This window comes from Triplophysa dalaica, chromosome 2, assembly GCF_015846415.1.
Source record: "Triplophysa dalaica isolate WHDGS20190420 chromosome 2, ASM1584641v1, whole genome shotgun sequence".
Classification (NCBI taxonomy): Eukaryota; Metazoa; Chordata; class Actinopteri; order Cypriniformes; family Nemacheilidae; genus Triplophysa; species Triplophysa dalaica.
Genome location: NC_079543.1, coordinates 11,260,707 through 11,285,724, shown reverse-complemented (window position 1 = coordinate 11,285,724; position 25,018 = coordinate 11,260,707). Strand labels below are relative to the sequence as shown.

At 39.0% G+C, this 25,018-nt stretch overlaps 1 protein-coding gene across 1 annotated transcript in view; it reads left to right on the top strand.

Annotated features, from left to right (window-relative positions):
- vegfc (vascular endothelial growth factor c) overlaps positions 1-24,758 on the top strand; it is a 42,806-nt gene extending 18,048 nt beyond the window's left edge. The window contains exons 4-7 of the mRNA XM_056731821.1: positions 2,701-2,840; positions 17,505-17,608; positions 21,733-22,054; positions 23,619-24,758. Coding sequence (XP_056587799.1) covers positions 2,701-2,840; positions 17,505-17,608; positions 21,733-22,054; positions 23,619-23,733 — 681 coding nt within the window. The 3' untranslated portion in view covers positions 23,734-24,758. The remainder of the gene's footprint in view (positions 1-2,700; positions 2,841-17,504; positions 17,609-21,732; positions 22,055-23,618) is intronic.
- The last annotated feature ends 260 nt before the right edge of the window (positions 24,759-25,018 follow it).

Genomic DNA, 25,018 nt, shown 5'->3' with positions numbered 1-25,018 from the left:
AACAAATTGCAGCTCATATTTCGCGCTCAATTTTCTTAAAGGGATATTTCACTAACAAATCAAACATTTCCCCATGTTTTACTCACCCTCAAGGTATCCTAACTAAATATGTTTTCTTCTGGAAGAATAATCCAGTCAGAGTTATAATACAAAATATCATTTTGCTTCCAAGCGGTAGAATGGGAGTGAAAGGGGGTTGATTTTTTTGAAGCTCCAAAAAGTGCATCCATCGATCAAAGAACTTCTCGACACGGCTCTGTGGTCTTCACAAAGGTCTTCTGAAGCTAATCGATCCATTTGTTTAAGAGAAATATCCATATTGACAGCGCTATAAACGTGGATGTCTGACTTCCATCATTTCTTGAATGTGCGTGAACCAGAGGCTTTTTCTTCCGGTAAGTGACGGTTACGAAAACATTTTATTAATCCAGTCTGCAGTGTTTGGTTCACTGTAACGCCTTAAAGATTATTTATATATATTGCATTGGCTTTTGTTTTTCAGCTTGCTCGCCAGAGCAGAGATGGTCTGTTAAGCTTTGATTTAGTGACTTGTGAAGAGGCAGGGGTTTGGTTGGAAGGTCATGGATGTGAATCATTTGCAAGCAGGCTTTCTTTAATTGCCTACTTATTTTGGGTGTGCTAACCTCAGCAGGCTAAGTGTTGTCTGCCTGTGATATAAACCATGACGACCTCCCACCACCGAGCAGGTCAAGGTCCCTATGTCCAGCTACTGGGCTACAGACATTACACTCCCAGTCTGGGCACAAAGCCTAAGCAAGAGATGCAATGTCAAGATATTGCAAAATATTTAAAGAATATTTGGATTATAAAACGACATGCTCTTTTACTGGGAAATTACTGGGTCAAAAGTTAAATCAACATGAATTTGGCTTTAATTCAATTAATAGGATGTTGGCACAACATTTGTATTTCTGTTTATCTGTCCACCCATACAATATGTAATAATGTAATGTAATAAATGTAACTCAATATAAACTGAGAGAGGGAGAGAACAAGATCATGTTAAAAACAATTTTAACGGATCTCTACTCTCGCCTGACCCTTCTCTCACCTGCAAATACATAATACTCAGGCCATGTGGACTGTAAATACTCAGCTGAAGTGCTTTTATTATCGAGACTGGAGGGCTGACAAGTTTACAAAGTGAGCAGGATGGTGAAGCTTTTTGGATCGCTTGTCCTGGTAAAAATGGTTCCCCACTGAATTATGGACTCCTGCACACATGAAAGCAAGAAAGAAAAAGGTGCAGTAAGTCATCATGAGTGGATGTGCATTACAGTGAGTTGAGTGTGGATAAGAGTTTCTGGTTGCACTTACAGTATGTGTACCTATAGTGTACTTAAGAAAGAACTGGGTTGTATAAGGTAACTTGATGTATGCTTAGGTTTATGTGTAGGTTCAGGGATATAGTACCTATTTATAACCTAGTTATTATATTTACTGTAATAAGTTCACAGGATGTACATGGGAAACTTGACTGTAAAATAAAGTGCTACCAAGGTTCTTTTAAATCTCTAAAATGTAATTTATGAATTTGCTTATCATAAAAAATAAGGAAATAAACAGGTCTTTCACAAGTTATATTTTTATTATACCACCTGTGTGTTCTTTGTGGTTGCCATGCAACGTAATTCTAATATTACTATAATGTTTATGTAGTATGATTGGTTCTAGGTGTGCAGTTCAACATGATTTGAACATCGCCAAACTAGTTGAGCTTTGTGCTTTCCAAACCAGGGCAGTGGGTTCAGTTCCCAGGGAATACACAAATAAATTATAAATATATAAAAATGTTTTCTTACATTTTCAGTGTATGGTAAGTGTGGTCTGTATTGTTGGTGGTCTAATGCTGATACTTTCTCATGTATTTATAATGCTAAAGCAGTTGTCGGCAGATCTATCCGTGCGATTAGCAAGTGGCAACATGGCACTAACGCACATGGAAAGGCACACTTCTCCCATGAACCTCAATGAACACCAATAAACTCATTAATTCTGTTTATATGTCAGTATTTGTTCGGGTTTGTTGTATCAGTGTTAATAAGGCTTAAGAAGTGTGAATGGAGAACAATGGTACCTAGAGAAGTGAGTTGAGCCAATGCCAAGGGTCAAGTCTGATGGCAAAATCCCATATTTTCCTCCCTTCATTGGGCAGAGTTGATTTATGTGTGCCCAGGGTTAGTTCTGAACACACATGTCATCACCTGAAGAGGAGGAATGGGTTTTGCTGAGTAGACAAGAAAACAGGGTTTATTGAATAGATTTGCTTATATATACATCTTATAATGTTTCTAAGAATAACCAGGTCATAATCAAACATGAATAAAAAGAGGACGTAGGACTACAACCAACTAAAAGTGTACAATATAAACATTTACGTGCAATATTGGTGCGGTGGATATTGCTTGATCTAGCAACATCTGCCCATCTTTCTTCCCCATTCTGCCTCAGCAGTTTCAGCCTGTAGATCTGGTTGTGTCTTTACACTCACTGATTTCTCAGAAAGTTTCTTTGAAATCCTGCTTGCACAACACATTTACTGTAGATACAAAGAGTCTTTATTTAAATACAAATTATGTCACAGTCTCTTAAAGTTCCAGAAACATTTATTACAGTTCACAGGTTGAATTTTTTTGTGACTTGTTAGGCTTTAATGGAAAATGTATCTTTTTTCTACAGCTGTTTGAGATCACCGTTCCTCTCAAACAAGGGACCAAGCCAGTCACCATAAGCTTTGCCAACCACACTTCCTGCAGCTGTCTGTCAAAACTGGATGTGTACAGACAACGACACTCAATTATACGAAGAGCCTTACCAGAGTAAGTGTTCACTTGTCTATTTAAACCATACAAATCAGGTGTGTACACCTAAATATTTAATGTGTTTAACACTCACACACCATACATTAATGTAGATTATGATTTAAATCTACCACACTAAAAACCATGTACCAGAGTATCATGGCAAGACATTGATGTTTGCAGAAGTGATTCGGCTCTGCGTGGCGTCTTATGATGAGCGGATATGCGGTTTCACTGATGTGTGTACTTTGGATATAACTGCATCCAGTGACGTGCGGTAACTCATCAGATTGCTTTTCATATTGGTGGTGTAGTGTGACTGCCCATTGTTAAAGCCCACGGAGGTCTTCCTGTCCGTCTGTTGTTGTGCGAATTTTGTCAGGGAGGAATATCCCAGTAGGGAATATAATGAACTTACCATGCAGTGTTTTGGCCTGATGAAGTAATCATCACTAACAAGTTAGAAAGCATATGTGGTTTCTGTGGCCTGCTGACAAAATGTGTGCTAGCAAATTGCAGCTCCTATTTCTCGTTTAATTTTATTAAAGGGATATTTCACTACCAAATAAAAAATTCCCCATGTTTTACTCGCCCTCAAGGTATCGTAACTGAATATGGTTTTCTTCTGGAAGAATAATTCATTCAGAGTTAAAATACCACATATCATTTAGCTTCCATGCAGTAGAATGAGAGTGAACTGGTGTTGATTTCTTGAAGCTCCAAAAAGTGCATCTATAGATCAAAAAACTGCTCGACACGGTTCCCTGGTCTTAAGTAGAAAACCATACTCTGTTAGGATGCCTTGAGGGTGAGGAAAACATGGGAAAATTTTGATTTGGTAGTGAAATAAACCTTTAATCTACAAATGTTGGGGTAGTTCTACCTGACTACTGATACAGGTAGAATCATATGAAAACATGTAATATAATAAACAGGGAATATTATGACCCCATCGAAAACGATGTTGTACATCTAAAGGTGTTTATCCTATTAATTTAAGTTTCATATATAAAATGACCATGAAAAGGATCAAAACATCTCTATTATGTGATATAGATCAAACAATATGAGTCAAACAATGGGAAAGTGGTTCATGGAAGTCTGATTATTTACTGAATTAAATTGATAGATCACCCAAAAGTGAATATTCTGTCATCATTTACTCACCCTCTTGTCATTTCCAACTTGTATGACTTTCTTTTTTTCACAGAAGAACACAAGTTAGTAACCAAACAAAGTCTGCACCCATTCACTTTTATTGCATAGACACAAAACCAATGCAAGTGAATGGGTGCCAGTTAACAAAATTCTTCAAAATATCTCCTTTGGTGTTCTGAGCAAGAACGATAGTAATACAGGTTCGAAATGAGATTAGGGTAAGTGAATGATGAAATAATTCTCACTTTTGGGTGAACTTTCCCTTAAAATAATAAAAAGCTGATGATCCACATGTATATTTGGGGTCTTTCAGTAGTTATGCTGTAGTAAGAGTGTGTATTACTTGGTCAAAGCCACAATGGTTTTTTATCACTTTGTGTATCAAAACACTTAATTTGAATAACACTTATGGCCTTGAGTTGTATCCATTGGAGAGAGAGAGAGAGCGAGAGAAAGAGAGAGGAGCAGTGAGGTAGAAAAACAGCAGATGTTTAGGTGATACTCTTCCAAAACCTCCCCAATTTTGGATAAAGCATCACTAAATATGTAAAGTAAACCATATTTGGTGTAGTTGAGTAAAACAGGACATTTGTATAAAATGTCCTTTTACTGTTTAAGGCGTTTAGAGGTAAGAACAACACAACACCACACTCTGTTTCCTATCATCAGATATTTTTTTACATGAGGCACACCCCCTGTTTTCAACTCTATGTTGTTCTCTTGTGTAAATGTTTATCATTTTTATCCTCTCAGAGAATGAAAGATAAGCTTGTACGCCTTTTCATGACAGACATCAGTGCTCAAGCAGTGACTCACTTGCAAGGAAAGTGGAGAAAATGAATGAAATGACTTGTTAATAATGTAAGCTTGGTGTGTGAAATCTGCTGTTTCTATGTTTGAGAACATGTGTGGCAGTGTATTACACCATTGATCTGTATGCAAACAGGGGAAGTGACACGAAAATGTTAACTTGTGATGGGCGGCTAACGCAGCAACACGTTTCGAAAATTGGAGAGCATTTAATACAGAGCTGTTGCGTTACATTTGATGTCTCCAGTTTGCGATGAGTTACTCAACGCTTGTTCGTACAAAATGCGGTGTTGCGTAAGCACTAAAATATTTAAATAACTTTTTCTTGTTGGATTTTGATGCTGGCTAGTGGACAAACACATTTATTAACGTGTTTACAAACCGTCAGCTTTCATAAATCAAGCCGTTAATTATTTGTCTCCAATGTTAAAACGTCATTACCACAACTAACCGTGAGTCCATCGGCGGAGAAGTAAAAGAAATGTTTATTGTTATGTGTTTCAGCGCTGTTTTTTTTAAGTCATCCCCTGTCAGAGTGATTTGCAGTGAAAAGGAAAGAGACTTCATCCCCCACAAGGTCCTGCATAGCCAGGCCTTGCTTAAGAAAAAGCAGATGTGTTCCTAGGGCGACCTGCACTGAGGAAGTGTGTTATATGTTGTTTTGGTTTCCTGGACACACGGAGGCTTGATCTCCTCATTCCTCTCGTGCTTTCACGCGAGTGGCGACCGCGTAACGTCTGCGTACGTGAGATCCAACCTTTTGGAGACGCGCAGTGGCATGGATTCTGCTGCGGTTACCTGCAGCTGACGTATTTTACCATGTTGCATGTTCTTGTAATTCTTTACAGCTGTCTGTAAAGCTGTCTTTTACAGCTGTAAAGGTCAATAGCCATGTGATCCGATCAGTGTTTCGCAGTGTGCTCTCACGATTCTTTCTTCAACATTTTTCATTTAATCTTACTCCAATGCCAGATTAATTCAAGATCACTCCAGGGTCGGCTTGAAATGCTTTCAGCTTGATTATTATCTGATATTTGGAAAAATCCTGCCGTAACCTGCCGCCATCTGATATAAGGGCAGTCGGGCCGCCGGAGGCTTTGACATAGGGTGGTCCGCTCCAAGGTGCGTGTGCATTTATCCAATCAATCAAAGCATGATGCAAATTCCACCACAGAGAAGAACGTTTAACTCAGGTTTGTGGTCTAGAGAGGGTAACGTAGCATATTAAAGCTGTCGTTGTTATCAGAGCCTGTGCAATGCGATGGCAGAGGCCTGGTAATGATTATCAGCAGTTGGCTAGTGTTTCGTTGCGTTCTTGCTTTTCTCACTCTGTATTGTTTGGGAGATGATGACTCACCATGTAGGAAAGTGAGACTCGCCATGAGGATAAACATGCAGACATTAGTGAGGCTATTAACACGGCACAGACGGTTAACTAATGACATTTGACCTCTAGGTGGTCTTTCTGGTTTACATATGCCAGTGGGTGTGTGTTCTATTATTCATCAGTTCATTGGGATTTTACTGTTGTTTCCAAATCTTGTAAATTATGGTTCTTATACAAGCACATTTGTAGTGATCAGCTAACCAACACTGAATGGTTTCATGCCATTCCTGTCAGGGCTTCGGAAAGATGGAACCCAAGTGGAGGCAGCATTTGTCGAAAAACTGTAAATTATTGACAAACACAAAGCAAATTCCACGTGGTGGTAAAAATAACAGCCAAAATAAAAGATCATAGACTAGACAGGAACCAAAACACTGCTAACTGAACTGGACTAAACTTCGACACAACTTGAAGAACAGGAACAAGGTATGAAGGCTTCGCAGGTTTAAACACACAGGCGAGCACACAACAAGTAATACAAAACAAACGAGCACAAGACAGAAAATACAAGGGCATTAAATAAGGACCTAAATCAAGCAGTGGACAGTTGAGGGACATGAAACCATAATATTGTAATTAACGAGGTAACGAGAGGGCGGGGACATAGACCAAACCAGAGAGAAAGCACATTATGTTGTGAACGACAATAATGTGTTTCTCTCCAAACAAAACACGTGATACTGTCATGATCCTGCCCCAAGGCTGACAAGAAGTGGCAGAACCATGACAATTCCAAACCCATATGACTTTCTTCAGTGGAAGTAGTTAAGTAAAACAACATTGGCTCCTTTGACTTCCAATTTATGGACACAAAACCACTGAGGGATGTTGTCTTCCACAGAAGAAAGAATCACATAACAGTTGGAATGATGCAAGAATTAGCAAATTTTTCTAGGGCAAACTATCCCTATAATCAATTAAACATGTACATATACATGCATGTATATATGGTTTTAGGCTTGTCAGCCTTACCATGTTAACGCATGCATTTTTTTTTTTTAAGATACCGCGTTAAAAATATTTAACTCCCTTAGCGCAACATCCGTTTTTTCTGTTATCATTGTCTAGCGTTACATTATATAATAACACTCTTCTTCATATAAAAAATAAATAAATACACACCCCCATGGATCTACATCATTTTGTGGAATGACTTGACTTAGACAGCCCAAATCTATATGCAAGTAAGGTGAGCGTACTTGTAAATCTCAATCGTTGCCGCCGCAGCAATTTCATGGAGACGCTGTGTGTTTCGGTGCGAAAAGAATAACTCTTTGGGCATTTCACAGATGATTGCTTCATGAACCTGGGAGAGATCAAGGCCGACTGTGCACGGCTATAGCGCTTCAGATTTGCAGCCTGTGTTTATATTTTCATTGTAAAAGACTTTGTTACGGACTAAAGCGAGTTGAGTTTGTCGTGTGTTTGTAGCGCAACGGGAAAAAAGACAACATAAGACCTAATAATCAGTAATTATGTTCCAATCAGCGGCAACACATGTCAGGGTTTATTGTCTATGTTGAGATGAGACAAGACATGGCGACACAGTGGTTGATCACTAACGGCAAATCTTTATAACGTCATATATAAACCGTTAGCTATAGTTTTTAACCATTTAACATAATGTTCTTTTTTTAAACTTTACCAATCCCTAACATCCCGCTCAGGTCACGCTGACATAGTTGATGAATCGGCTTCAACATCTTCATTTTCCAGATCGGATTCTGGCTCGAATTGATAAGTACAGATGACAATTTATCACCTGTCAGTACAATTGCTTGGAACACAAAAATCTGCGCGTTTCAGAGAGGTGAGGCAAAGAGGAGATGCAAACATACACAGTATGTGGACATTACAGCTTTTATTAACCTTAAATAGTGTATACACATTGCATTACATCTAAATCAAATGATAATATTTGTTTCAGCCATTTCATATGACTCCTTTAACTTCTTTTCATACACAAGATCAAGCCAGAAAGCACATTTGTCAAGTCAATTCACAAGCACAGTATTCAACAAGTTAAATAAAGTCCTAAATGAATGCAATGAGTAGTGAAAATAGGAAGCGCATTAGATCTGTTTAGAGCTGCAGCTCTTTAAGGGGCCGCGTTCTTAAACGTGCTGCTGTGACTAATCACTAATGTTAATCAAACAACAAAAGAAAAGAAGAATTCAATGTGATTTTGTAGCTTTAATGAGGTTTATTCTGTAGTTCATGTAGTTAGCAGTAAAGGCTGTTGTAGTGGAGTAGGCGGGGCGAGACTGTGAGTCGAGGCCGGTGAGTAATTGTTAATGTATGTAATCACGTAGGAGATCGGGAGCATAAGAGAACGAGCGACCGGTCCGATGTGAGAGAGGACCAGGCCTGGATTTTATTTATGTTTTGTTTTATTCGCTGGCAGTAGTCCGTGAGGGGCTGCCGGCTGTCTTTTTACTTTATTATTTTGATTAAATGTTTAAATGTTTGGCGGTTCCCGCCTCCTTCATTCCTTTTATTGAGCTTTATTGCAACTGTAAAGTGTTTGAGGACTTTATTTATTTTCTGTATATTTCCTACCTGTTAGACAGGTAACTCCCTAAATTCTTCAAAATGTCTCATTTTGTGTTCACCAGAACAAAAAATTATACAATAATTCGTCCTACTATGGTAGTCAATAATACCACAGTTTATATTTGTTTGGAATAACTTAAGCATTAGTCAATTATATATTTTCCTTCGAGACATTTTCCATTTAAATGTGATCCAAAGTGCAGGCTGGCCATCCCTAGTAGTGCTGTTTATCTGACCATATTGAAGAGGGATATTTTTAACCTCTTCAGACTTTTAAATGTAAATCAGTAAGAGCGGCAGACCTCTTCAGACAGCCCCCAGCAAGGAATGAAACTGCTCTCGATAACAAACAACATATGTGCCATATTGACCAAGCAGTTGAATTACTGTAGAGGTGAGGACTCAAATTTGTCTCAGCATGGCCTATGAACATGTACAACAGTATTGTCATATAAGGAACATGCTCTCTACATTATCCTAGCTTATATGTTGTCTTTCAGACACTTTGCTAGACTAAATGGACTGATCTGTTTTGCGTTTAACAAGGTGCAAGTGCATGTGTTAGACATCCGATAGGTTGTCTTCCACCTCTTGTGGACCACATAACCCCCCTCTCAAGTTCCCAGGAATGTCTTGTCTTATAGCATCGAGCATATTGTAATTGAAAACACATTGAGTACCTTGTACGTGTAGCTTATCACTGAACCCATTCGGGGCCACGTCTGCAATTTGCTTTATTTCACGGTTTTGGCTTTCAACAACCTGCTTGGCTTTTTCTAAGTAAACAACCCACAAAACTTATTATGCCAACATCTGTTTGCATGTTTGAAGTGTAGAATGTAATGCGGACTGACATTTAGCGTGATTGTGATTACCTTTGTACAGTACATTTTGACAAAATTGTTCACAAGCTTCAAGATCAAGATCATTGCTCAAGTTTCGTCAAACGCCGCCATAATGACAAACAGTTCTACATGGGTAATATATCATCTGTTCTGTCTAGATGGAAAAGTGGTGATTTCATGGACAGCCAGACAAGAGAGGAGAGAAGGTTGATCTATGTGTGAGAATGGTCCTCCCCTGGACCTGATCCAGCCCGGGGTCATGCTAACTGGCCCTGACCTCTCACTTTTCAGCCAGTGGAGGTTAATGACAGTGGACCCGTAACTCGAGCTGTTACATCCGAGTCGGTTCTCAGCGGGATGCATAGGCTGAACATGCAAATACACAAGCACACACACTTGCACCCAACCACACATATCTTCCAGTGCAAAGGTTGAGGGCAGACCGTGAAGTCTCGTGTCTCTGTGATCCAGAGGGGAAACCCACATCTTAGGCTGGTTTTGCGCTGAATGACTCTGAGGCCAAATCTGCCTGGGGACCTGACACTATGCACAACCCACTTAAACTTGCTAAAATAAAAGTAGAGCAAAGTGGTTAAGGCAATGGGAAGGTGTCAAAGCAATAAATAGACAGGGCTTCACATATAGAACAAAATGGTTCAAACCAGTTGTAGACCACAAATCTTGGGGTCCCCCCACAAACCATCATATTAATCTTTGTGTGTTTCCTGTCAATATTCAAGCATGTGATGCATTTCCAATTTCAGTGGCCAGTCTAAAGACGATACATTATTTGTTGTTGTATGCTTGTATTCTGAGTTGTTCTAGATAAGGAAGTATAAGCATAACATAGCTCATGTTTTTGTGAGGGTCCCCCTTCGTAGACATAGAGGGGTCTTTAGGTCTGTATTGGACTTTTGGAACCAAACTAAAATAACTAAAATAATTTGTGGCTATGGACCTCTTTTATGTGTAACCCTACACCAGACGCGATAGGCGGGCTTCATTCGGTGTGGACAACATTTAAAATTATAATGGGTTTTAATCCGTTTCTAATGTATTTTGTCATGTCGTGCCGGTCGCTTCCGAGTGTAGACATGGTGTGAGACAAAACAAGCACTTTTGCCAATAGTGGTGTTGAATGTTACAAAAATATTTTGATACATATAGCTATGTTCAAAATGATGTACGCAACTCTATATGGAAATAACATTCAGTACTTCCTTGCGTAGTCATGTATCTTGTATATGGCTTGCTTTTTTGCAGGAAAGCTACATTACAATATGCATAATTGTTGTCGCAAGAACCCAGATGTTTACAGTTGTATTAAAAACCGTAAACATGTATGTAACAAAGCTTATTTTGGCAGTTTACTCAATTTTGTGTTTGAAAATCAAACCATTGTGCACTAGAATTTTTTATTTTAAGCAGTATGAGGGTAAGCAATTTTAAACGGATTGATCTGATGTTTTCCTGGAATTCTGACTAGTTTCTTTCCAAAACTAAATGGTGTTTTTAGTAGTTGGAATTTGTTAATGGGGCAAGAGATGCATTGCTCTTGGCTTTTCAGTTGTATTAGACAGTATGGAGTATGGCAGTTTTACTGCAGATCAGAGTTTTTTCAGAATTATTGCTGGGATCTGTTGTTATGTTAACCAAAAGTATATTGCTTTTCTCTTAAAGGACATTCTTTTTTGCTGATGTACCTTATACTATGCACCAGATAGGGCTCAACCTGTGCAGAGCACATGGCCTTTTTGCCTTTACACTCTCAAGTGCCCTTTCATGGTGGTGTTTTTTTTCATTAAATCAATACTTTTGGTCACTCTTTACGTCTGTCTGCCTGCTTTACAAATATTTAGTCAATGAAAGGTTAAAAAGACCTTGTGACCAAACCTTGTGGCTATCTTGACCAAATTAACTGCAGCTTAATGTCTTGCAAGGGTAAATATAAATATATATATTGTTGTTAAAGAAGTACAGCGTTTTCTTTACACAATAAACATTATGCCTCAAATTTTCATATCTTATTCAAATAAGTTCTGAGACATGTGGGACTGGAAGGCTAGCATTTGCCTGCACTTATTTGCCTGTGCACACAGTAGCATTTCATCTTTTATAAATTAGATTTAGGCCACTGAGGACCCATATAGCTAAAACAATGTTGTAACCTGTTGATTAAAAGGGTGATGTCGCTGTCAAAATTTAGTGCATAAGACTTAGTGCGTAAGTCTGCTGTTTACCCTGTTACCTTGTTTTAACTGTTGAACTCGACTGTTGCCTGTTGTTATTTAAGATTATTTAATTTCTCGTTGACTAAGTGCTAAGTTATCAACAATAATTGGAAATATACCACACTATCTTCTCCATGGAACAACTATTCATTTGAATACCACACTGTTAATATCACTTCTCACACTTAGCTCAGTGTTGTTGTAGTTTACCGCCCCCCAGGTCTTATTCACAACTTTATTGAATAGTTAGATGTGCTATAATCATTCCCAGGGGATGGCGGCCCTCTTGTAGTCTTTGGGGACTTCAACATCAACCTGGAGAAACCCTATGCTTCTGACTTTCACACCCTCACCTCCTCGTTCAACCTCACGTGCCTTGCCGCAGCCAGTACTCAGAAATCAGGAAACCAGCTTTACCTCATCTACACCCGTAACTGCACCACAGATAACATTAAAGTCACACCTCCTCACATTTTTGACCACTTCTTCATCACTTTCAAAATGCTCCTTCCTATATGCACTAAACCTACACCACCACCCGTTTATTTTAGACGGAACCTTCACTCTCTCTCCCCTAGCACTCTTTCTGCTAAAGTGACATCCTCTCTTCCCTCCAACTTTGCATCTCTAGATGCTGACACTGCCACGACACCTTATGCTCAACACTTACATCCTGTCTAGATAACCATTGTCCTCTGTCCTCCAGACCACCTCACTGAATCCCCTTCTGCCCTTAGTTGTCTGAGATCCTCTGTGAACAACGGGGTACACTCAGGGTTGATGAAAAGAAAGGCCCAAGACCAAGAGTAGTGCTGACCTAAGGGACTACCAGTCACTTCTCTCCTCTCTATCCCCTCTACTACTGACAGTTACAGACCTGTCTCTCTCCTCCCATTTATTGTAAAAACACTTGAAAGGGCAGTTTTCAACCAGGTGTCTCCTACCTATCCTACGATAAACTACTGGATGACATGCAGTCTGGCTTCAAAACAAAGCACTCCACTGAGACTGCACTGCTATCAGTCAGAGAAGCAGTGCTGCTAGCCAAGGCGCAATATGAATTATTGGTCCTGATTCTGCTAGACCTATCTGCAGCGTTTCTGTCAATCACCAGATACTGCTACCACAACCATGTCATCTCTAGGAATCTCTGGCTCTCCTCTCCGCTTGTTCAAATCCTACCTCTCCGGCAGATCCTTCTGGGTGCCATGGAAGGGCTTGCTGTCCACTGCTCACCACATGATCACAGGGGTCCCTCAGGGATCGGTGCTTGGACCGCTGCTTTTTCCATCTACACTACATCCTTGAGGCCCATCATACGAGCACACGGCTTCTCGTATCACTGTTATGCTGACAACACCCAGATCTACATCTCGTTTCACCCAGATGATACCACTGTAGCAGCCTGCATTACAGCCTGCCTAGATGACATCTCCGCTTGGATGAAAGAGCATCACCTTCTGCTGAACCATGCCAAGACAGAACTACTCGTGTTTCCAGCACACCCCACGGTGCAACATGATCTCACCATCCAACTTGGCAATACCACAATCACTCCTTCCAAAACAGCCAGGAACCTCGGAGTCGTATTTGATGAATAGCTGTCCTTCAATAATCACATTGAAAAGACAACGCGGTCATAACGATAAGCCTTATTCAACATAAGAAAGGTTAGACCCCATCTCACTGAGTATGCGGCACAACTCATTTTTCCAGGCCCTGGTAATCTCAAGGTTGGACTTCTACAATGCTCTCCTTGCTGGTCTTCCTGCAAAGGTTGTCAAACCACTTCAGCTGGTTCAGAACGTAACAGCACGCCTCGTCTTCCAACAGCCCAAGAGGGCTCATGTGACACCCCTTTTCATCGCTCTCAACTGGCTACCGGTTGAACCCTGTATCAGATTCAAGTCACAAATGCTTGCCTACAGGACTATCACTGGATCTGCACCAGCATACTTCCACACCCTCCTACACCCCATCAAGAACCCTGTATTCAGCAAATGAGAGGCGTCTTGTATTGCCTTCTCATAAGAGGACTAAATTGCTTTCCCGCTCATTCCCCTTCACAACTCCTTCCTGGTGGAACATTCTTCCTAACTCAGTCCGGTCAACCACACATTTCTCACAACATTAAAAAAACGACTTACTGTAAAACCCATCTCTTCTGTGAATACTTGACAGACAAGTTAAATAACTCTCTCTCTTTCTCTCAACAGATATTGGTCTAGCTTTTGGTGAAACTAGGAACTTTGTGTTAGCACCTATTGTATTATTGCTCCTGTATGACAGATCGCTGAACTCTCTGTAAGTAGCTTTGGATGAAAGGGTCTGCTAAATGACTAAATGTGAAAATGTTAATGTAAAAAACCCTGTAACATTAACTGGATTTAAGTTTTGACACAAAGTGACTGAGTGATCCTCATCAGCTAGGTAAAAATATATATCTAAGAACTGTCTTGTTGATTTATGATTGATGATACACAATTTTTTTTAATCAATCGTTTTGTATGGTTGCATGGTTCATTTGTGTTTACACAAAAAAACTCATTTGAAAAGGGCTTGAAACCTGCTTTCATAAGATATCGAAACCTCTAATATGTACAATTTTACCATGGCATGGGTTTCCCAGCTTTTCTGTCATCCTTTGTCTAGCGTTACAGTATAGAATCATGCTCTTATTCATATAAACAATTTAGGCGCCATTTTAAACGTCCAGTATAAAGCGGTCCTATCTGGTGTATACAAACATCTAAGCCTCTGTCACTGAATCTCTGTCAGAATGTATCAGACAATGCACCAGTATTACATTTTCTTTCGTGCTTGAACGGACAAAAAAGCACATTTTGTTTAGTTTTTTCATGAGCGAAAATCAAAATGGGGTACGTGTCAGATATGAGCAGAGGATCAGCTCTTAAAGGGTCTGCATTCTTAATCCTGCTGCTGTGACTGCCTTTTTTCAGTTTCTGTCGAAGGCCCTGCTTTGCACACTCCTTTAAATTATGCTACTATTAGTTCTAGTCCTCAGATCTGTTTGAGGTTTGCTGATATAAGAAACAACCAGCACTGGGATGCTTACGGTATTACAGTAACATTTGAGTTAATGATACTTAACAAAGCTATCAGTTTTCTCAGTGCACATGTCACTACAGATGCACGTAATCCCTCACAGTCACTCTCTGTAGTTTCCAGTTTCTCTCACATCCTTGTTATATCCCCTTTCACACATACAGTTTTAACTGGTAAATTGCCAGAAAAATGCAGTTAACAGATTGTGTGTGAACAGAATATTTCTGGTAAATCAGTACTCCCAATTTACCAGTAATAGGAGTTGGAGGTCAACTGATTTATAGATTTTGCTGAATCTGCACAGATAACAATAATCGTTTTTTCCTGGTTGCGTTTGTTCGTGATTCAGCATGGAAAGCTTTTCTGTGATAAGAAGTAAAAAACAGCGTGCTCTATTGGTCGAATTAAAACAACCACTGACAGTCTATGACGTGTATTTAGAAATGCGAAACCACACTCTGCACTGAGCCGAATACATCAGATGAGCACTGGAGTAAATTTGTTTTGAAAAGTGGAGGAGACAAAGATGACAAAAAACAATACTGTAATGACTTTTTTCCTGTAATACCTCGTTCGGAATATTTATCATAAACTGTATAGTGGGCGGTCCATCCATTGGCTACTACTAACTAGTGTGTTTATGTGTGTGTGTGTTCGCACTGAGCCCCGCCATCGAAACGGAAACCAGATAGAAATGACAGAGACAGCACGAACGGCTAATGTACATGACATTTGTTTTAATGTAAACAAACATGCATGTAAACATGACAGTGTATATTTTAAAATATTACAATGGCTCCTTCAGATGTTATTCTTATATGCTTATTTTGTTCCTAAATCCTATATTGGTCGAACTCTAATAGGAGTTATAAGATTGCCAGCAAATTACCAGTATGGGGGTACATAACAAGGGTACATAACAAGGGATGTTAAGGTCCTACTTTGGTTAATGGAGTGTCCAACAACATGTTTATGTTCCTGGAAGGTGTAAAAACACTGTTATGCCGTAATAATAGGTAATTATTATCACCTTACTTCTTGATTTACTCTCAAATGATTCGTTCCGCGATTCATCTGTCCAATCCCCTCCTTTCTGCTAGCCTAGTCTGATGTGATTGGTCTACAGCGAATGAGGCTCACGAGCTCCAGTGTTTGGGGGAGAAGAGTGAAATTTACTTACTTTCAAACATGGCAACATTGCACACGGCATGACGTGTCATTTTCAGGATCTCATGTTATGTACTCTTTAAGAATGAGGATTACCGGTAAGAGCCAGTACAACACATGACTTGCTGACTGCTTTGAGGTCAATCACAACACTAACTCAAATTACCCGCAAACTCTAAGCTGTGTCTCTCTTCACATTTCTTTTAGATCACACTAGTTTATAGATATCCTTAAAGGGATAGTTAATCCAAAAAGGAATATTCTGTCATCATTTACTCACCCTCTGGTCAGTCCAAACCTTTATGACTTCATTTCTTCTGCAGAACACAAAAGAAGATATTTTTAAGAAGTGGTACCATTGACATCCATTGGTTTTGTGTGAATGGGTACCGCCGTTGTTCGTCTTAAAGTCCCATCCTGCACATTTTTCTTGATAAATAGCTTTACTCGGATACAACAAAATATGAAGAAAATTGGGTGACACAATCTGTGGTTTGTGTAAGGCAGGACCCCCACATCCATATTCAAATGCTTTGCGGATGTTATTAAAAATAAATCTCAGTAGGCCTCAGAGTTTCCTAGTTTATAGATGCCTCACAGCAGTGGATGTATGTAAATGAATAGCAGATGATTAGAAGCATATGCATTAACACTGCAAAAGGACAAAGTAGCTTTTAAAATCAAAGAGTCTTCAAAAAACGACCTTCTTACACCGTTTAATAGAACAAGTCTCTTTCCAATGAATTACTTCATATCATTTTACTTGCCTGCAGGCAATATCAAATACCAGACGGCAAAACAACACTTCACACCACTGTCAATGCATTCTGTGGGCAGCGCTCACTTTCCATCCAATTTCAGAGATTTATCTAACTTAAAAATAGAGAAGCCAGAGTAAAGTTTATCTTGGTGGAAGCTTGTGATTTTGCAGCCCTTACACTGCAGTCTGGACTTGAATTCTGAGGCCATGAGAAGACAAATAGATGCTAGAGAAGACACTGAGCTGATCTTGAGTCAGTCCGTGAGTTCAGTCTCGACCTCCTCTTAGTCAATAATTGATGGGATGAAGGGACTTTGCAAAGGTAAGCCAAACGGTATAAAACTCTGCGAGGTGTGTTTAGTTAAGAGATAAGTTTAATGATCTGAAAACCATATCTTCTTAAGGCGCCTTTGAAAATAGCTTTTGTTCTTGCCCATTTTATTACTAAATCCTGAAAAGCAAGCAGACTAATTTGCTGCAAGGTTGGACACATATTGTGATCAAAAGAACAGCGTTTATGAATTATACATCCATGTTGTAGTTATTACAGTAAAGTCAACATTCAAATTGTTTTGCCTTCAGATAAGTCATTTGCTTGTTGAGAGTGGCTTTTTTGAGTCTGTTATTTTAGCTTTTGTTGTGAATTATTTGTTTTAATCTTGAGCTACCGTCTGTCTCGTTGCTAATCACTTATTTCCTCCACAGATGTCAGGTGGCAAATAAAACATGCCCGAAAACACACAGCTGGAGCAATCGCTTATGCATATGTGTACCAATGCCTGACACTCTTCTGTTAAAAACACAATCTGGTAAGTGCTTATTTATAATGATAATATCTTCAAATATCTCAGCGTGCACTGAGTGCGTGATGTACTTGAATGAAATGTTCTTAAACATTAATATGTTATTACAGACATTTTTTCTACAATGTTTTATTCCTGAGCAGTCTTTCTAAACAAACCCTTTAAAAGCTTCATCTGATATGTTGAGTTTATCAGGTGGATCAATTGTTTGCTGACCTCCTAGCAAACTACATACAAAATCCAATCTAATGCAGAAAATGAGGCTTTATTGTAGGGAGGTTGTGCTTATTTTAATAGGTTTTTGTGTAGTGTAAAACATAAATATGCAGGGCACAAATGTAAGCAAATTTAAGTTTGTATCCGTATGTTTCCAAGTTCTTTAGTCACAGTAGTTCTTCTAATCCTTCAAAAATGAATGTACTGTACTACGAGAAAGTGTGAAATAATCCCTTATAGAAAAAAACCACGAAATTCACATGTGCAAAATATACATGTGATCACATGTGAAATGTGTGTTTTGGAACATTTTGTGAATCCCATGTGAAACCCATGGGATCACATTTAAAAACCCATGGGATCACACTTAAAACCCATTGGAACATATGTGCAACATATGGTGATATGTCTCCACATGTGACCACATGTTCTTCACATGTCTTCCTATGGGATTCACACATTTTTTCTCCCAAAAACACACATTTTACATGTGTTTTTTCACAATCTGAAATGTGTCTTTTCTGTAAGGTACGTTATTATTTTTTATTCAGATGTCCAATTACTGTTTTTTACTTGCAGTTCTTAATAGAAAAATATGTTTTTATGATTGAATGTTACACTTGATGTGATTTCAGACTTCTGTAAGTATTTGAACATGCCGGCTTCAATCTGGGTATAAAATGTAAACTATTTTAGTTTGTTATTTGTTTAATAGACGACAATAACAGCTTTAGTTTTAAACGAGATTTTAACAGATTCCTAAAATATTTGTGTTTTTTCTTTATTATGACAAGTGGTCTAATACATTTGTTAAAGTGATCGCTCACACTCTTGTCATTTCAAACTTATATGATTTTATTTCATCTCCAGAAGACAAATGAAGATATTTTGAAGATTGTTGGTAACTGAACAACAGTGGCCATTCTTTTCAGTTTTATGGACACAAAACCGATGCAAGCCAATGTTCGGTTACCAAGATTCTTTAGAATATCTTCTTTAGTGTTCTGAGGGAGAAAGTCATACATGTTCGAAATGGCAAGAGAATCGAGTTTTCATCTTCTGGTGAACTATCCCTTAAACCACTGCATATTTCAGATATAGCTATATAACACTGTTGTCTGCAGTGACTTACAATGCATTTAGGCTTTACATTTGATCACATGCACCACCTGCATCAAAGACATGATACCCTTCCAGTTGGTCTACAGGAAAGCCAGTGCTAAGATAACCGTAACACACATACAATAAGCCTCTGATCGCTTACTGTAATTCTCTACTGTGAATTGGTGGCGGCAGTGCAACGGTGATGTCTTTGTGGAAGGAAATTCTTTCTCAAGGAGGCAAAAAGCAGCAGCTGTGAATTGTTGCCACAAAAGATCCAACTCAGCATTTGACACCCTTGAGAACATGCTAACAAAACAAAGCCTCAAAAACAATCACTCGAGTCTGACTCTAAACCCACAAGTTTCTGCAAAAGGGTAAAGCTGCCATAACAGCTCCTCGCAGTACCGTGGCAATCGGTCAAGAATCCTTCAAGCAAAACAAAAACATTGGCAGTCCGGCAAAGTGCACTCGGTTAAAACAAAGTAATTTCTCATTCTCGCCTTCCCAACCGGTCTTGAATCTCAGAATTCCAGCTCAAATGGAGGATGATGTAATGCAGGTTCGCAGGAGTGACGAACTCGTCTTCTTCTCGCTGAGTAGATGTGACAGGTCAAACCTGATGTAGATATGAGTGCCTGTGGAGTATGCACTTAGGAATCGAATGCAGTCAGAAAACCATCAGGCTAATGTGTAACACTAAACTCAATTTGTAAGAGAAGCAGACAGCTGATCCCATAATAGACAGAGAGATATAGTGCATGTGTGAGATCAGCCGTGTAGATGCAGACTGCTTGCGTATATCGGTCCGCTGTGTTAGATTAAAAGAGACAGCTTGATCGAGAGAGGATGGATATATGGCAGCAGCACAACGCAATGCTTTAACAGTCATACCACAGTGAAATAAAAGATTTTCACACAGTTCATCTGTAGAGATTAGGGAATGATACGTAGCAGTGATTTATTTTTGCTCAAGCAGACACACTCTGATTCATTTTAATATCTTTTCTTTGCTCAGTGCTTTGACAGAAAAGCTTAATATTACACCAATAGTGAATCATCATTGGGGTCAAAGGAGCTCTAAGTCCTCTGGATTTACTTGTTTCCAGTTGTGTCATTTCATATGCTTTCTATTAAGCATGTAAGTTATTAAGGGGAAGAGTTTTCTCTGCTGAAGTGGTAAATAAAATAAGACAAATGAACCCGACGCTAATACTACATTTATATTTCTGGTGTTTCCAGAAGTCTTTCTGTTGCAGTGGTGTATCATTCATTTAAACATTTTGTGTCTTTATAAACATAACATTATGATATTTATTATTGCACATCTAGTTTCTTATGATGTTAATTCAACAAATCGCAGAAGTTTTATTGCACATACACACCTGTGTACTATTGTTGACGGTATAACTGTAATGCTGTAAGGGCAGACATTCACTGGAGGGGGGCAACAGCAACCTTTCAAGTGGGACTCAAGATAAAGTTCGATTAAATGTGCATTGAAAAAAAAATAGATAGTTCTTATCATTTGGGTATTTTTATGTTGAATATCACATGTTCTTCCAGTTATTTTTAAGTTATGTGAAGCTCGAAAGTATTTTATTGTGCATTTGTTGTTTGTTGTGTATTGCATTATAGATAAATTCAATGAGTATTATTATTTTTGAATACAATGGGGAGCTTAGGAGTCAAGCATTTTAAAGCAGATGTAACACACCGTTTCTGCCAATCTCATATTAATCTTTTGTATCTTCGAAGAGTCTTTAGCTTTATCACGCGTGGGCATGCTTTTCCAGTAGAATTGTATAATAAAGGACTAAGAAAAGTTGTTACGAAACAGATTTTCATGTTCGGAAAAAACTTTCCGAAACCTGTACAAACGCTGGGGAAGTGTATCGAGCGCAGAAATACCATGTCCAACTCGTTTTTTTACAGGTTGACCATGTTAAGCATGAGAAAACATTGTAAAGAAGTCAGAATGCATGAAACACTGCTGCACTTCCCCTTTAAAACACAAATATGATAATTGAGAAAAACCTCATATCTCAAGGGAAATATATGTAGAGAATTATATGTGTGGGATGAATCCATAGTGACAATTAGATTTGCGAAAAATCCCTCTCTATTGTGAAAAAACCTTTTAAATGTGGTCACACCGACCAAACCAGACCAGCATGGTATCTTTCCAGTGAAACCGATTGTTGTTCTTATTTACTGAAACTGAGCGGTTTCCCATGAAAAAATATCTAAAAATGGACATTGTAAACCACAAAACATAAATACCTTGTAACTATTGACATATCTTGATTGTAACAGCAGCTTAGTTACAAATGCGTCTGGATTCAACATCTTGTGCATTTTGCAAGGTTATTACCACATCAGAATGGGGGAAAACATGTTAACAAAATGTTTATGTAACCGTTTATAAACTCTTTCCACAGATAAGGTCCTATTATTCATAATGTGGCCCCTATGAGTTAAATCGTTAGAAAACACAAACAGTTGTGACAGGAATTTTGGCCCTCTCATCAGTCAAGGCCGCTTCATACAAAAAAGTTGAATGGTCACCGAGTTGAATGTTTTTAGCCTGTTGTAGAGAAAACATCTGTTTAGGCCTTTGGGGGTAGCATAATATAAGGAATGCCGGGCAAAAATGTTGTATTGCTAAACAGTTACATCTCACAATTGTGCATGCTGGACATCGTTTTGGCATAACCTTTTGGGAGTTAGCCAAACATTCCATAGCACTGACCAAAGAGTTCCTCACATGTAAAAATAAGTTGTAATAAAATCTTTTTTCTCGTCCAATGAAGACTCATTTGAGCAGGATTTCTGCGGGCCAAACAAGGAGCTGGATGAAGAAACCTGTCAGTGTGTCTGTCGAAAGCAACTGAGAACAGCAGGCTGTGGACCAAACCGCTACCTGGACAAGAACACCTGTCAGTGCGTGTGCAAAGTGCAGCCCTCCTCCTGCGGGCCGCAGCAGAGCTTCAACAAGGACACCTGCCAGTGCACCTGTGCCAAGGTGTGCCCTAAGAGTCAACCCCTGAACCGCAGCAAATGTGTGTGCGAATGCACAGAGACCCCTAACAAGTGCTTCTTAAAAGGGAGGAGGTTTCAACCGGCCACATGCAGGTGAGAAAGCAGCTTGTTGTTTCGATGTGAGATAATATTTAATATACTGACAGATAAATGGCTACTTTCTTTAATAAAAACCCCAAAGTCTTGCAAGTGTATTACAACTATCACTACTGTTGCTAACCACAAATATATATTTTATCTTGTACACCGTGCGACACAGTGTTTTAAAGCTGGTGTCTGTCATCTCAAGGCTAGAGACATTTGGTACAGTATTTGTATTTCATACACATCTGGAGCTCTGATGCATTCTGAATCCCCTCAAACCTAATGTGACACCCCTAATGATTAGCTGAGGTTTAATTACATATGTCAACCATGTGTAGAGATGAATAACATGTTATGTGATCGCTTCGAGCTGAAAGTGTCAAATCGAACACATGCTTTGATACACACCGTTAACCAACAAATGAGGCGTAGATGTCTTGCTCAAACGTTTCTGTGGAGTCATTAGCAGAATTAAGTATAATTATGGGCTCATTCTTTCATTACAATAGATTCAACTGTTCACCAAATAGCTAAATTCTGCTATAGAACATGATGACATGTATGAATATAGTTTTTTCTCAGTTTGACATTTCATCAAATCCTTTTTCACATTTATTTTACCAAAAACTGGGCTTAGAAATAAGGATTGTTTTTTAAACCGCATCACAGATGAATACCAAAAAAAGTGTATTATATTATTATTTTAGGCGTTTTACTTCCTAACCTTGTCTAACCCCTAATCTTTGTATTTCTAGTCTTTCAAGAGTTAGGGTCAGTATCACTCCCTCATATGTGCTGTAAATATAAGATCGGAAATCTAAGTTTGGAACGTTTAGTTTAATTCAACTTCGAATTGAATTAAAATAAAAATGTAGTTTACTTTTAAATTTAGTGGCTTTTTTAAATAGAAATGTCCATACCTAGTGTAAAAGTCCAGTGTATGAAACTTAGCGGGATTTAGTGGAGAGGTTGTGAATTGCAACCAACGGCTCACTCCACCCATTCCTATCAAAGCACTACGCTGGCTGACACAGGAAAATAATGTTGCTACGTTTTCGTTTCTTTGCCGATGGAGATAACGTATTTACGAAAAACGCTCTGTAGAGCAGTTTGTCCTATAAGGAATACTGAAGAACTACGGTGGCTGACACTGGACAAAATTTGTCTCCAAGTTTTCGTTTCTTTGCTGATGGAGATAACGTATTTACGAAATACGCTCTGTAGAGCAGTTTGTCCTATAAGGACTACTGAAGAACTACGGTGGCTGACACTGGAAAAAATTTGTCTCCAAGTTTTCGTTTCTTTGCCGATGGAGATAACGTATTTACGAAATACGCTCTGTAGAGCAGTTTGTCCATTTCGAAACAACATGGCAAATTCCATGTTGGGTGTATGCAGATAGAAACTCTTAGGAAATTATAATATAGCGCTTCATTATGTAAGGTCTTTATACACCTCTAAATAATATTTTATATATATATTATATTTGTATTTTATATTGCATTTCTGTCAATAGATCCTCCAAAATGGCACCTTTATATGTTAATGATTAGATTTTTTCTGTTGTTGTTAGTTGCTCCAGAGCACCATGTACTGTGGAGCCCAGGAAACGGAGATGTAAGGAGAGCGAGTATTTCAGCGAGGAACTGTGTCACTGTATACCCACATACTGGGGGAGACTGGAGTAAAGACGGGCAACAGGGCAGGTTGAGGCGCTGAATGCCAGCGGAGACTCTGGCAAGTGGAGCAGTGCTAATATTCGGCTGCTGCTTATCTGACTCACATGTGCCAGTCACGTGGACTAGCACGGAGTAGCGATTCGTCAGTGGGACACAAGAAATGTCCAGATATCAAACATGGAGTGAAGGACCAATAGAGATGTCTAAAGGCGGGAGCCATGTTCTTCTCGTCGTTTTAAATGTCTATTCGTTATTTGTCAGATATTGACTATATAATTTATTGCCATGAAATGTTTTGAAACGCCCTTATTCATAGCCATTTCAGATCTTTGCAAGAACAACACTGTTATCGATATTTTTGTATCATGTCGAGTCCCGTAAAATAAAATATAAAGTTGTATTATATATTGTTAACTTATTTATAAGCTAGACTATCTTATTGAAATAATACTGCACACGTTTCAAATGTATTCAGTTTTGACTACCAAATATATGCACCTATCCTGATTCAATTCTATCAGACAATTCAAGCTGGTGGTAATATGAACGACTTGTGTTTTTGCGCTGGAAACGTTGCTTGTTGACAATCGGGGACACCAGGACTCTGCAGCAGTGCATTCCAGTGGAACATGGAGAAACTGTGGGATTTTAAGAGGACAAATGATTTTAAAGTCTGGATATGGACCAATAACAACTAAAAAGGGGTGCTACATGTATGCACTTCCATAAGTTATGTGCTGTGCATTTGGATGGATTCCCAGCCTACAATCGAATCCAGAATGCTTCTTTTAATGGATGCAGTAGAAAGTGTGATGGTGGGGTGCAGAATGGCTTTTACGTATGGAGATCAGTGGACTTTTTGTACAGTATGGCCTGACCGTGTATGTAGTGTGCAATGTAGTCAACAAGCATGTCAGTGAGTGACCGAGAACACAGAATGGATGTTTAAATACAAGCAATGCGATTGGCCCGGATCCACCTCATATCCACCCTTGACACTGTAAATATAATAAATCACCTCAGCTTCCATCCCAGTCTGTGTCTGCCAAATATGTGGGTGTGATATTTCACTGTTTCTCATTCCAGAGCAACCCCATGTAGCTCCACGCTGGACCCATAATCTTCGGTCACTGGATGGAATATTTCAGAAATGTACTCGACTCTAATCCAGCACGTCTTTTGTTTTCTATAATATTTCTACAGCAGGTTGCTTAGTTTCTTTCCGTTTTAACCCCAGCCAACACACACACACACACATCTCCGCTTCTCTGTTTCTCCAGGGAAGTTCAGATCT